We start from the raw sequence: 14,039 nt of genomic DNA, 5'->3' as shown, positions 1-14,039 counted from the left end.
TTTTTCATAATGGCTGCACCAGTTTACATTCCCACCCACAGTGTATGAGGGTTCCTTTCCTCTACATCATCACCAGAACCTGTTATTTTTTGTCTTTTTGACAATAGTCATTCTGGCAGTTGTGAAGTGGTACCTCATTGTAGTTTTGATTTGCATTTCCCTGATAATTAGTGAGGTTGAGCATCCTTAATTGGATTGTTTATGTTTTTGATATTGAGTTGTCTGAGTTTTTAAATATTTTGATATTAACCCTTTATCAGATAAATATTTTCTCTCTTTCAGTAGGTCGCCTTTTCGTTTTGTTGATGGTTTTCTTTGCTCTGCAAAAAGGTTTTAGGCTTTACCCTTCTCTTGGTCAGTCCTGTTCAACCTCAGCAATTAAGCTGTGATGCCTTTGTCTGAGTTAAATGAACCTCCCAACATAAGGTGTGTTGAAAAGTAATTATCCTAGACACAAGATATTCTGATACATTTGGCTCAAATTTTGTTTTAAATTAAACCTATTTTAAACAAAATTCTCTAGTAAGTGGACATGGCACTTAGTAAAAAAAATCCCTAAGAGTGTTAAATGGAAATGGACTTTACTTCTTATTTTAGTTTTAAACCAGATGTCTTGCTGATTTTTTCATTGCAAGAAAATAGCTGACTCTTTAAGATTACCCCAATTGTGGTCACTTCCATTTTCAGCGCAGTGTCTACATGAGAATATATTCGATCCTTAAACTATTAATATACAGTATTTAAATACTATCTACCAAACTATGCAGGCATTTATTTATAGATATATCTCCTCTGCTTTAATAGAAGGTTCTCTGCAATCATATTTTGGCTAGCAGGACAATTCATGTAAAGCTTTCCTAAATCTACTTGGCAGGCTATGGGCTAAAAATTTTTGCTCCTGGAAAGAGAGTTTGATGATTGATGTTTATTTAGAAAATTCCTGTACAGAAAAAAAGAAAAGAAAAGAAAAGAAAATAGAAATAATTGCCTTATCAGTTGTCTTTAATGTTTTCACTAGAAGCACTAAAATGGTAATTTTTAATATGAAAGGCATAAAACAAAACCATACCAAGTCAACAATCATTTAGATTCTTTAAAGTTCAATTAAAATTCATTTAGCTTGAACTCAGTTACACTGGGTGACTGGGATAAATAGAATTAATGTCAGTTCTGATCTTCTGACTGCAGCTGCTAGAAGAATATGTAGAGAATGTTAGTGAGACCCAACCCAGACCCAGTGGGAAAGTTTGCCCGATTGACAAGCGATGCTGGTCATTGACACTGAGGGGTTAGAGGGTGGGAGTGAGGCTGAGGAGCACCAGCCCAAGTGCTGCTCACCTGCTATTCCTCAGTCACCAGCCTTGCAGTGTTTAGAAAACAAAATCTCCTCAAACGTGCAATTCCTCCTGCCTCACCCTCAGCACCAGCGGGTAACCTTGTTTTCTATTTCACTGAAAAAACAGGAACAAAGACTGGAAGCTTCCTCAAGCTCCGACCCCAGGCTCCTGCCTCCCACCCCATCTACCTGCTTACCTGTGTCTTTGTCCATATATTCTTCCTCCTTTTTTATTACTATCGATTAGCTGCCTGTTCTAGAAAAGGCCATCTCTTCCACTTGCACAACTGATCCTACCCTCCCTTGAGCACTAAGACATCGGTTCAGCACTCCTCTTCACGCGCCTGAATTATCAAATTTCCCCTCTGCTGCATAATAAGCCATTGATCTCCAGTCTTAAAGATGTTGAATCCATTCTGTTCTACAGCTACTACCCTAAGTTCTCTTTACCTTTAAAAACAAAACTCCTCAAAATAGTCCTCTTTACCTTTTCTTTCCAATTTCTTTTCTCCCATTATCCTTGGAACAAGTGTCCTCCTCCCATTATCTTTTTCCCCCTCACTACAGACCATAAAATTCATTCTTTTCGTTGTACAGGTCGATTCATTTTGACAAATGTGTGGTTGTGTAACCACCCCTACCGTCAAAGATACAGAACAGTTCTGTAAGCCTCCAGAACCCCCTTGTGCTGCTCCTTCATAGCCGACCCCTCTCCATCCCCTGGTGACCATGATCTGTTGATGTCCCCCTATGATTTTGCCTTCTCCAGAACATCTATAAATGAAATGATAAGACATTGGCTATTCGGCTGTCTTGTTGCGAGTATCAACAGTTTCTTTCTTTGCTGAGTAGTAATTCTTTGTTTTGTGTGCACTACAGGCATTGAGTTGTTTCTAGTTTGGAGTAATAACAAATAAAACTGTTAAAAATATTCATGTATATATTTTTAGTGTAAACACATGTTCACTTTCCTAGGGTAAATACCCAAGAGTGGGGTTCCTGGATCATTTGGTAAATGTACGTTTATCTTTACAAGAAATGTTAAATTGTTTTTCAAAGCACTTGTGTGGTCCTGCATTCCCAGCAGCACTGTATGAGAATCCCAGTCCTGGTTGCTCTACATCTGCTGGTGAAGTCCTTGGCTTTTGGTATTTTCCATGGTTTTGATTTCTTTTCTTTTATAGCCATTCTAATAGGATTGAAATATCTTATTGTGGCCTTAATTTTTTCAATTAATATTGTTGATTATCTGTTCTTGGTCTGATATGCCATCTGAGTTTCTTTTATGGACTGTCTGTTGAAATATTTTGTCCAGTTTTCATTAGGCTTTTTTTCTTAATCTTGAATATTAAGAATTCTTTATATACTATAGATACAAGTCTTTTGCCAGGCATTTTATTTGCTGATGTTTTCTTCCTCTCTGTTCTTTGTCTTTTCATTTTCTAACAGCAAAAGTTTTTAATTTTGACCAAGTCTGCTTTATCAATTTTTCTAGTTACAAATAGTGCTCCTGCTCAAACCAAAGCCACAAAAGGATTTTCCTATGTTTCTTCTGAAAGTTTCATTCTACCTTTTGTATTTAGTTCTGTCTTCCATTTTGAGAGTTATTTTTAATAAGCTGTGAGGTATGGGTCAAGATTAATTTTTTTTGCATATGCATGTTCAATAGTTCTAACAACCTTTTATCTAAAAGATTACCTTTTATCCATTGAATTCTATTTGTATCATTATAAAAAATATCAATTGTCTGTATTTATTTGGGTTTATTTCTGGACTATGTATATTGTTCACTTATCTATACTTTCAACATTATTTTACTGTCTTGACGACTGTAGCCATATAGCAAATCTTTAAATCAGATCGTGTGAGTCCTCCACCTTTTTTCTTCTTTTTCAGAATTATTTAGGTGATGTTAGCTCTTGTTGGAATTTTTATTGGGATTGCACTGAATCTATAAATCAATCTGGAGAGAATCAAAATTTTAACAGTATTAGATTTTCAAATTCACCCTTATTTTTTTAGCTCACTTAATCAGACTTTCACCCCTTCACTTCACCAAAAATGATCTTGTCAAAATCAACAATGACCATCATTTTGGTGAATCTACTGGTCAAATTTTGATCGTCATTTTACAGTGTTCAGTATCACTTAATATGTCTCATCAACTCTTTATTTTCTAGATTTTCTCTTACTTAGCTTTCCCCTCTATCTCATTGGCTGCTCTATTTCAGTCTTCCCTGATTTTTGTGTGGCATTCCCTGCTTTGTTCTCTCTCATTCTCTTACTTAGCTTTCCCCTCTATCTCATTGGCTGCTCTATTTCAGTCTTCACTGATTTTTGTGTGGCATTCACTGCTTTGTTCTCTCTCATTTGCCTGATGTCAGAGGGCTAGAATTACCCAGGGTTTATTTCTTGGACCTCTCTCTTGTCTAACCGTGTTCATCTAGTCCTGTTTCTTTAAATCCTTCTCTAAGCTAACAGTTTCCGTCTCTATCCCAGAAATCTCCACTACTCTAGACTCATTTATCCAGATGTCTCCTTGAAATCTATTTGTATCCTAGCAACCTTCTCAATCTTAACCTGTCTGAAACTGAGCTCCTGGTCCCCCAAGTACAGCCTTGCCCATCTAAATTAGGCCGCCACCATTGTGCCAGTTATTACTCAGGCTAAAGCCTTGGGGTCCTGACTCCTCAATCATACAGTGTCAGCAAATCAATCATACAATGTCAACACATCCTGCTCTTCCTTCCAAAATTAACCCAAACATGATTTCATATAACAGCCACCTCCTAGTTTACCGCTATAGTCCAAGCACTGTCTTGACTGGATATGGCACTATTCACATCACTGGTCTTTTTTCTTTTTCTATAGCCCACCTTAAGGCAGCGTAAGGGAACCTTTTAAAAGATACTTAAGTAAGGTCATTTTGCTCTCCTACTCAAACAGTCCAATTTCTTTCCACCTTGCTCAAAGTGAAGGTTTTCATAATGGTATGTATGTAGCTTTTCCCTGGCCCCATCCTCTTACTTCTGAGTTCATGTTACTATTGTCCTCTATTAATTCTATTCCGCTGAAATACCTCCTATCCTCTCTTTTCTGTTTTTTCTTTTCAATATGCATCATCATGTAATCTATTTTACTGATTTATTTTGTTTATTATCTACTAGAATTTAGCTCCATAATGAAAGGGACTTTTTTTTCCTGTTGTTCGTTGCAGTATAACCGTTGTCTGGCATATATTTGTTGAATGATTGAGTGACATAAACGAATAAATGAATGATGTGATTGATCACTTTAAGTGTTTCTATTTGAATATTTACAACTATGAATATTTTTGCTGAGCTGTCACATTAGAAAGTTAAAGTGGATACTTACACATTTAAGACATTTCTAAGACGGTATTTTTTCTGAACATAGAAAAATCAACTAAAAGCATTTATTAAAATTGTTTGAGTTGTTATACTGGATAGCAATGTTCTATTTTTCAATTTAAGAAAATAATTTGTCTGCCAGGTTCTGGAACTGCAAAGCCCCCCAAAGGCCAGCATGGTGGTAAAGGACTGTGTCAGAGCTTGCCTGGATTCTACGTACAAGTATATTTTTGACAATTGTTATGAACTCTATTCCCAGCTAATAGACCCGGTAAGAAGAGATGTGTGTCTTTCTATTTCTAATGTCTGTTTTCATAAGTTCAGAATGACAGTAAAGAGGAAAGTATGTTCATTTAATTTCACCTTACCTGGAGGTTTTGAGAATGTTCATATATTTTTTTTCTTTACATTTGCACATCAGTTCTGTATACATGAAATAATTCACTCCTTACAGTGACTTTATGTAGTAAAGGTGGATATTACTGTTCAAGTTTCTCAGGTGAGAAGTCAGTTTTAGAAGAATTAAGTGGTTTGCTCGGGGTCACACAGTGGTCAAGTAGCAGATTTGGGATTAGATTTAGGATTCTAACTCCTGCTCCTGTATTTTCCCCTTAATTCACACTTTTCCTCATAAAAGTGATAGAGAAATTTTTATAGAATGGAATGGGGAAATTGTTGTATATATTATATAAATTTATTATTAAGAACTACTTCAAAAATACAGAAGGAAATACAGAAAGTAAATCAAACATGCATATATTTACCACTTAGATTACCAAATGTTAACATTTAGCAATAGCTGCTCTTTTTATTGTTTAAAGGTATTAAATGTTACACATGAAATGCCACTCTTTTTCACATCTTTCAAATTTCATTCCCCTCTCCTCCTCTTCAGAGATGAACACTATTTTAACATTGGTGTTTGAACATTTTTTCACATATGCTCAATGAACACTTCAGTTTTATTTTCTGTGAATTGCCTATTAATCTGTTGCTGATTTTTCTCTTCGCCTGCTTGTATTTTACTTAGTATTATGTAGAAAATTCTAAAACATATTCTGGATATTAATTGTCTGTTGGTTATATTATTTCCTATACCACTCCCTTTTTATATATAATTCATCTTTAGGTTGCATTGAGATTTTCTAGTCATGCTATGACTTGTACATTACTTCTATAAAGCTGGTGGTAGGGGATGGCTTTTTAACATGTATCTATTGCCTGCTTCCCTGAAGAATGCAGTGTTTCCACTAGGTATTGAGAACTGTACAACCTGTGAACTCCCTGATTAATTGGGGCAGATTCTAGAAAGCATATGTTGGATGAAGGTGAGTGGGACTCTTTCAAGCTAGGTTTCAAGCTAGGTTTCTTATGCTATTAAATATTTCTGGGGTCACTGATTCCTTAGCCCAACAGGAGAAAAAAATGAAAGCTGATGTTTGTCATTGTATAAACAAAGCAATATATAACCACATAATTGTTCATAACTTTAGCTTGTCATTCGTGCTAGATGAGCGCTAGTTTAGCAACTTGGTTCTCTGAGATTTCTAGGGAATACATTGTCTCTCACTTATACTCTTCTGTTGGGTAGCTTTCTAGTGGCTTCCCTTCATCTGTTTTTTACTCTCCATCTTCCTCCCACAAGGATTTTTCAATTTTTCTTCTACATTTTTACATCATTGTCTTTATTTTACCTAAAATATAAAACTGAAACTTTTACTATGCTATATAAGTTACCCATACATAGCTTCATAATCAGTCTTACCAGACCTTACCAGCCCCAATTTCCTATTCCTTGTAACCTCAAACCTGAATTGATCCCTATCATGGGCCCTGAAATCTATTATTTCCATGAATTGACCATCCTCTTTACATCCATGCATTTATGTATCCTGTTCTAAATGCCTATAATGTTCTTCTCCCATTCTCTACCTTCATCAAAATCCAACCTAAGCCCTGGCTGGTGTGGCTCAGTTGTTTGGGGTTTGTCCTGTGCACCAAAAGGTTGCTGGTTCAATTCCCAGTCAGGGCACATGCCTGAGTTGTGGGCTCAATACCTGGTAGGCGGCATGCAGGAGGCAGCCCATGGATGTTTCTCTCTCACATTGATGTTTCTCTCTCTCCCTCTCACTTTCTCTCTCTCTAAAACTCAATAAAAAAAATATATTTTTAAATCTAACTTAAATATGACTTTATTCTGCTAATTCACACCAGTGGATAAATCAAATCAAGGTACAGTGCCTACTTTATTTAGTGTCTTTCTAATATAATAATAATTAATAATCAATTTTATTTATATAAGAGATATAAAAATATAGGGAGTTCCCATAAAGCAAACATTCCCCTAATAAAGAGTAAATAAATTGCTACATCGAAATGAATCTTACATAGCATAATATTTGCTGACTTGGCTTTCAAAAAAGATAAAATTTGCTAACCAATTTGTTTTCTTTATAGGTAGAAAGCTCAATAGACTTTATATGAAATGTTGTCAGTTGTAGGGAATGTTTGGAGCGAAGCTTTAAATCTAAGAAAAAGACTTTTCCGTAAATGTTATTTGAAATTCTAAAGGGACACCCATTGGATCTGAAGAGTTTAGGAAACTAATACTAGTTCCCTTCTGAAACCATCTCAACAATTTTAATGTTTAAGGCTTATCTCCCCTCAGTTGACTGCAACTTCATTCCCCTGGGAGCTTAAACGAAGGCCTTTTTTTCCTCACACCACATATTGGAATTGCCCTCAGATTCTGATGATAATATCTTAAAAATTAAATACCTTCACAAAATTAAATATCTGCACAATACATCCAAAATCTGTCCACTTTTCACCAGCTCCCTGCTTCCACCCTGGTCTGAGCCACCATCATCTCTCACTTGGATTACTACATAACTTCCCAGCACATCTCAGTGCTTCCACTTACTACCTTATGTCTGTTCTCAACAGAGCAGCAAGAATGATCCTTTTAAAAAGTATATCAGACCATGTCACTCTTTTGCAAAGAATGTTCTAAAGTCCCTTCATTTTAGTCAAATGTGAAGTCCTTACAATGGCCTATAAGACACAGAATCTGGCCCATATTACACCTTCCACCCCACTTACTCTATTATTCTATCTTTTGCACATATCACCCTGTGAGTGGAGAGCCAAAAAAGAGCTTACCCACAGGAGAGTAACATGAACAACACAGTACCCCTGGTGCTATGACAGTGCCCAGATCACAGCAGATGCTCAAAAAGCACTTATTCAGTCAAGTGAACAAATGAATAAACAATAATTTTCCTCAAACAATAAGAGTAAGGTATATTTGGCTGATTATAAACAAGACTGAAAGAAGTACTCTATTCTGTGGTAGACTCTCCGTGCTTTCCTAAAGCCTCTTGCAGTTGTACTGGGTCATGTTGCAGGGTCCTGGGCGATGAGGTGCGGGAGGAGTTGATGAAAGCCTCAGCTAGTCCCAACTTGTAAAAACATCTTGCAGCATCTTCCAGCTCTCTTCTGCTTCAGTAACCTGGAAAGACACACATTCCAGATGGTATAGCTCCCAGATGGAGGAGGGCTAGCCAGCCAGTTCTAGTCTTTGGATATTTAAGAAATAATCTATTATCACATTAACTCACTGAGATGTGGAGACTTGTTACCACAGAACAACTTGGCTTATTTTGGCTAATAGGCCTTTACATCGATTTCCAACCAGCCACCTGAACTATCTGTTTACTATATATTTATGTTTATGTGACTGTCCTATTTATAGAGTTATATAGATGTAACTCCATTCATTCATGGGACTAAGCCCAGACTCCTTGCCAGTTTTCAAAAGCCCTCCAAGATCTGAGCTCTGACAATCTTTTTTCATCTCAACCTCATTTCCACCTTACATTTTATGACTCAGCTCACTAAACTTGCTGATACCTTTGTCTGCATTGTCTTTAGCTGCCCAAGGTTGCTTCACCTCCTCCAGGCCCCTCATGGCTAACTCTAGCCATTAGGACCTCTCCTTCCTGAATTAGGTGTTCCTGCTCTCAGTGTTCATAATACCCTGATATGTCACCACCAGTGCACTTACCATGCTGAATTTATTAGGCACATAATATAATATCTGTTTAGCCCATCTTTCCCAGAAGTCTGTAAGTTTCAGCTTTGTAGCCTCACTGGCCAATGCTGTGCCTGACGCAGAATAGGGTTGGTAAAATAATAATAAACAAATTTTATAAAAACAGCATTATGTTACTTAGTTATGTAGTCTCCTTGAACAACTCCACCTCCGAGCCTGTGGTCTAAAACTTGATCTCTGATATCAACACCCTTGAGTGTAAATTCCAGCTCTACTACTTATTAGTTTCGTTAGCCTCTTCATGTCTCACTTTCTTCATTAGGACATTTTTTTTTAATATTCATGCTACTTCTGTTTTATCTGAGTTTTCTCTAGATGATGTAAGGCCTCAAACCAAAAAATAAGAATTCCAGGGTTGTTAGACACAGTATAATTCTGATTATTTAAATAGGGAAGCATACTTTCTCCAAAGGGATTTTGAAGAGCTAGATGAAAACAGTGCTTGGAATTCAAATGAAAATTGCATTTGACAGGAAGTCAAAATAATCACAGTCAGAAGAACAAGATGGGAATGTGGTCTCTAGAGGCTGGCTGCACGCTCATGGAGCAGCATTTACCTTCAGATGTGGCAAAGTGGACATGCATGACGGACCTCTCGCATAAAGACAGTTAAGCAATCAAACTATAAACTAGACCAGTGTTGTTATAGTTATATTTTGCTAATTAATAGTGAGTTCTAAAATTCTTCTTGTAAGCTTCTTAGCTTTTTGAGTAAGTGTTTAATAAATTGCCTTTTCTTACACCAATTTTTAAAAAATCTATTCGGTTGTTTTTTCTGGTTAATATTCTGGCATTTCTTAGTTCTTTGTCAGCTTTTGACGTGACAGAGATTTCTTGCAACATGTCATCTTTCTTTATCTTTGCCACGGCATACATTTATAAGAGATTCTCAATTTTAATATGATCAAAATGATCTATTTTTCTATTTAAAATTTGTATTTTTTAGAGCTTTAAAAAATAAAGCTCTTTCCTACCCATCCCACAAATAGAGGGTCTCTTTGTGCAGACTTAATGAAATGGATGTGTTCTAGCTTAGCCTGGTAATAACCGCTGTTAATTAAGATCATTACCCAACTAATTTCCCTTGGTGTTATTCCATGTTCCTAAAACAACCTTCAGATCACAGATTTCCTTTTTATATAGATAACCTTCCAGGAAAGGACAAAACAAAACAAATCTCAAGTATATTTGTTTTATTTTTATTTTTTTTAAAGACTAATTTGTTACCTAAGATGTCCTCAGAACCTACACTAGTGCCTAGCATTAATAGCACTGAATATCAGTCTGTCTGTCTGTTTGTCCATCCATCCATCCATCCATCCATCCATCCATCCATCCATCCATCCATCCATCCATCCATCCATTTTCTCATCCATCCATCCATTTTCTCATCCATCCATCCATCCATCCATCCATCCATCCATCCATCCATCCATCCATCCATCCATCCATCCATCCATCTTCTAACCTATCTATCCATCCATCCATCCATCCATCCATCCATCCATCCATCCATCCATCCATCCATTTTCTCATCCATCCATCCATCCATCCCTCCATCCATCCATGGAAAATTACATATTTTTGCTGAGAGTCTCTTTGTTTCCCTCCCAGTATTAACTTTCTGGTTCATTTTTGTGTACATTTATTATATATGTCTATTTTCCATTTGTGGTACTGTCTGTATCTCCGTCAATCTCTCATATACTACATCATATAAACAAGGACTACAGTGGTATGGTTACATGTGCTAACTCCAGAACCAGACTGCCTAAATGTTATTTGGTAGGCCTGAAATTTTTAATGCTGAATATTCCTTTTTGAGAACCTATGCTGATGCACTTTGGTACAGTTTATTAATTTTTGTATAGCTACCTATCACATTATTATACCACAATTTGCATATCAACTCCAATGTCTCACTTTTACACATAAGAGTGCAATGAATATGTTTGTGATAGAAGAGAAGCGTGCAACTTCCAGGCTGTGCTCTTAAAGAGCAGCAAGATGCCCTCCTTTCCTCTACTGTTCCATTTCTATGGGAAATGATACAAACTTTCCATCTTGTATCATGTGGTCAAAGCACCTTCTATTTTTTTCACATGTTAAAATCCCCTTTTACTTGTGTGATTCCCATAGTGAACACTGAATTTAATGAGAGCAGAGACGCTATTTGTCTTACTATTGAATTTACAGCACAAAACAGTGTGCCTCATATGCAGTGGTAGAAATCAATAAATGCTTACTTAATGGAACTTTGATATAAAAACATCCTTTTTAAAAGTTTTTTTTCAGTTACAGTTAACATACAATATTATGTTAGTTTCAGATGTACAACAGAGTGATTAAACATTTATATATCTTACAAAATAATCACCCTAATAAGTCTAAGTATCCATCTGACACCATATAGTTATTACAATATTATTGATTACATTCCCTATGTTGTACTTTACTTCCTATGACTATTCTTATAACTGACAACTTTTACTTCTTAGTCCCTTCACCTTTTCCACCCATTACTCCAACTCCCCTCTCATCTATGTTGTTCTCTGTATCTATGAGTTTTTTCCTAGTTTGTTTATTTATTTATTTATTTATTTTAGATTCCACATATAAATGAAATCTTATGGTATTTGTCTTTCTCTGACTTGTTTCACTTAACATAATATCCTCCAGGTCCATCTATTATTGTCTCAAATGCTAGGATTTCATTCCTTTTCATGACTGATGAGTAATCCATTGTATATATGCACTACACCTCCTCTATTCATCTACTGATGGACACTTAGGTTGCTTTCATATCTTGGCTATTGTAAATAATGTTGCAGTGAACATAGAGATGCATATATCTTTTTAATCAGTGTTTTAGATTTTTTCAAATAAATACTCAGAAGTAGAATTGCTGAATCACATGGTGGTTCCATTGTTGTATCTGAAAAACCTCCGTATGTTTTTTTAAATAGTAGCTACACCAATTCACATCCCCACCAACATTGCACAGGAGTTCCCTTTCTCTACAGCCTTACCAATACTTATTCTTTTTTTTTTTTAATATATCTTTATTGATTTCAGAGAGAGGAAAGGAGAGGGAGAGAGAGAGATAGAAACATCAATGATGAGAGAGTCATTGATCGAGCCTGCAACCCGGGCATGTGCCCTGACCGGGAATCGAATCGAACCCCGATCGCCTGGATCCTAGGTCGATGCTTAACCGCTGAGCCACGCCTGGCCGGGCACCAATACTTATTCTTGTCTTTTGTATAATAGCCATCCTGACAGGTATGAGGTGATATCTCACTGTGGTTGTGATTTGCATTTCCCTGATGATTAGTGATATTGAGCATCTTTTCAAGTACCTGTTGGCCATGTTTTTGTCATCTTTGGAAAATGTCTGTTCAGATCAAATGTCTTGAAGGGGTATCCTCATGTAGAAGATGAACCATATGCTACCTGAGTTGTCTGTCAAACCTAGAGAGCTCTTGATTGTCTCTCAAACATCTGTGATTTTTCAAGCAGCCTATTTTATTTTCAGTATTTCCCGGTTGTTGAGTGTGTGACAAAACCTGTCAGTGCTCCGAAGGTGGGACTCTCACTCAGCAACTAGTTTCAGGCTGATTGGAAGCCGGACCTACAGGCAGAAGCTTTTAAAATATGCAAATAATATACAGTCCTGTGGAATCACACTAATAAGTCCTGCTGGCCTTCAGACTAGGTGATCTGGAGGTGTCCCCTGGGTGACAGCTGTAAACACTGGGCTCCAGACAAGTGTATAAGCTGCTTTCTGAGATACTGGTGAGCAGGACTGAGGCCAGAGAGCACAAAGACGGCTCCCCTGGCCTACTTTCCCTGAGAACATTTTGTTGACAAACAAGAAGCCTGCCTTTCAGGATAAAACTCTAGAACAAATAAATATTAATACTTATTCATTAAAAGTAATTATTTATTTTAATGTAAAATGTGATGAAAAAATTGTTTTGAAGAATGTTTTCCTGCAAGTTTAGAAATAAAAACTAAGTATAAATTATAGTATAGAATTAAATCAACCAATAACGTTGTTGCTTTGTTTCCCTTTTCTTTCTGAAATATAGCCTAGAGAACTGTGTAAAGATTCTTGTTTTCTTACAGTATGTAACAGGTCTGTTTATAAGTTGTTATCACAAAATATTAAATTTGAAAATAGTTGTCAAGCTCAGCTTTAGGAATAAAATGTTTGTTTTTTTTCTCATTTTAACCTCATTAACCTGAAATCTTAAAAAAAAAAAAAAAAAGAGTAAATTGTTAGTACTACATATTTTCACATAGCTTTTGTACACTAATACATATTTTTTAAATGACAAAGAAGAAATTAAGAGGTTTTATCAAGCTCCTATATTTAAAAAAAATACTTCAAGCCTCTAAAGCTATAAAAATAGCTAAATTGCAGATGTAAACTTTTTAGGAGAAAGTGACTTAGAAAATTACTGAGAAAGCAGGTGGGGGGTGGGAATACAAGCTAACAGACAAAAAAATGCTTTCATTCTTTTAGTAGACTATTCTGTGGTTAATATACCAAAATATACCAATTCCACTTGTTCTTGTAATAGCATTTTCTAATAAAATACATTCTTCCTTTTTAAAAAAAAATAATGTTTGTTTTTCCTCGACTATCATCAAAAGCCATGTAGTCCTCAGGAAGCTAATTATGGTGCTCCCTGAAGACATCTGACTCTATTTGCTAAAAAGAGGCAGGGGTGGTGCTGAGGGGATTCTGTATTTAATCAGTATGCAATCCAGATTATTTTCATAATCAATTGAAATGTTCAATATTTGATTGTGTGAAAATGTAGTAGTTGAAATACTAGGAAATATAATCGGTACTGAGCCAGGGAAGAATGAAGGATAAACTTGCTTTACCACACTATTATCTCCACAAGTAGGGTGATTTTAAGGCCCCCAAATTTGCCGATCTGTGCAGTAAGTACTTGTGTATTGCCTATTGCACGTAAGGCGTTGGGCTATATGCTCAGGATGCTGGAGGGAATGGCAAAGCCTTGCTTTCCAAGTTTGTTTTCTACTACGGAGCTCACAAAGGGAAGCCACAGAGTGCAGCAACATCATCTGGGAACTTGCAAGAAATGCACATCTGAGGCTCCCCTCACCCCCCAGGTGTTACTGAATCAGAAACTCTGAGGGGAGGGTCTAGCAATTGTGTTTTAGCAAGCCCTAAAGGTGACTC

At 36.3% G+C, this 14,039-nt stretch overlaps 1 protein-coding gene across 1 annotated transcript in view; it reads left to right on the top strand.

Moving 5' to 3' along the window:
- UNC13C (unc-13 homolog C) overlaps window positions 1–14,039 on the top strand; it is a 460,865-nt gene that overhangs the window by 259,158 nt on the left and 187,668 nt on the right. The window contains exon 16 of the mRNA XM_087821385.1: window positions 4,850–4,978. Coding sequence (XP_087677511.1) covers window positions 4,850–4,978 — 129 coding nt within the window. The remainder of the gene's footprint in view (window positions 1–4,849; window positions 4,979–14,039) is intronic.

Source organism: Miniopterus natalensis, chromosome 1 (assembly GCF_054644295.1).
Source record: "Miniopterus natalensis isolate mMinNat1 chromosome 1, mMinNat1.hap1, whole genome shotgun sequence".
In the NCBI taxonomy this organism is placed as follows: Eukaryota; Metazoa; Chordata; class Mammalia; order Chiroptera; family Miniopteridae; genus Miniopterus; species Miniopterus natalensis.
The sequence above is the reverse complement of the archived record's forward strand: the minus strand, read 5'-3'. Positions and strand labels throughout refer to the sequence as shown.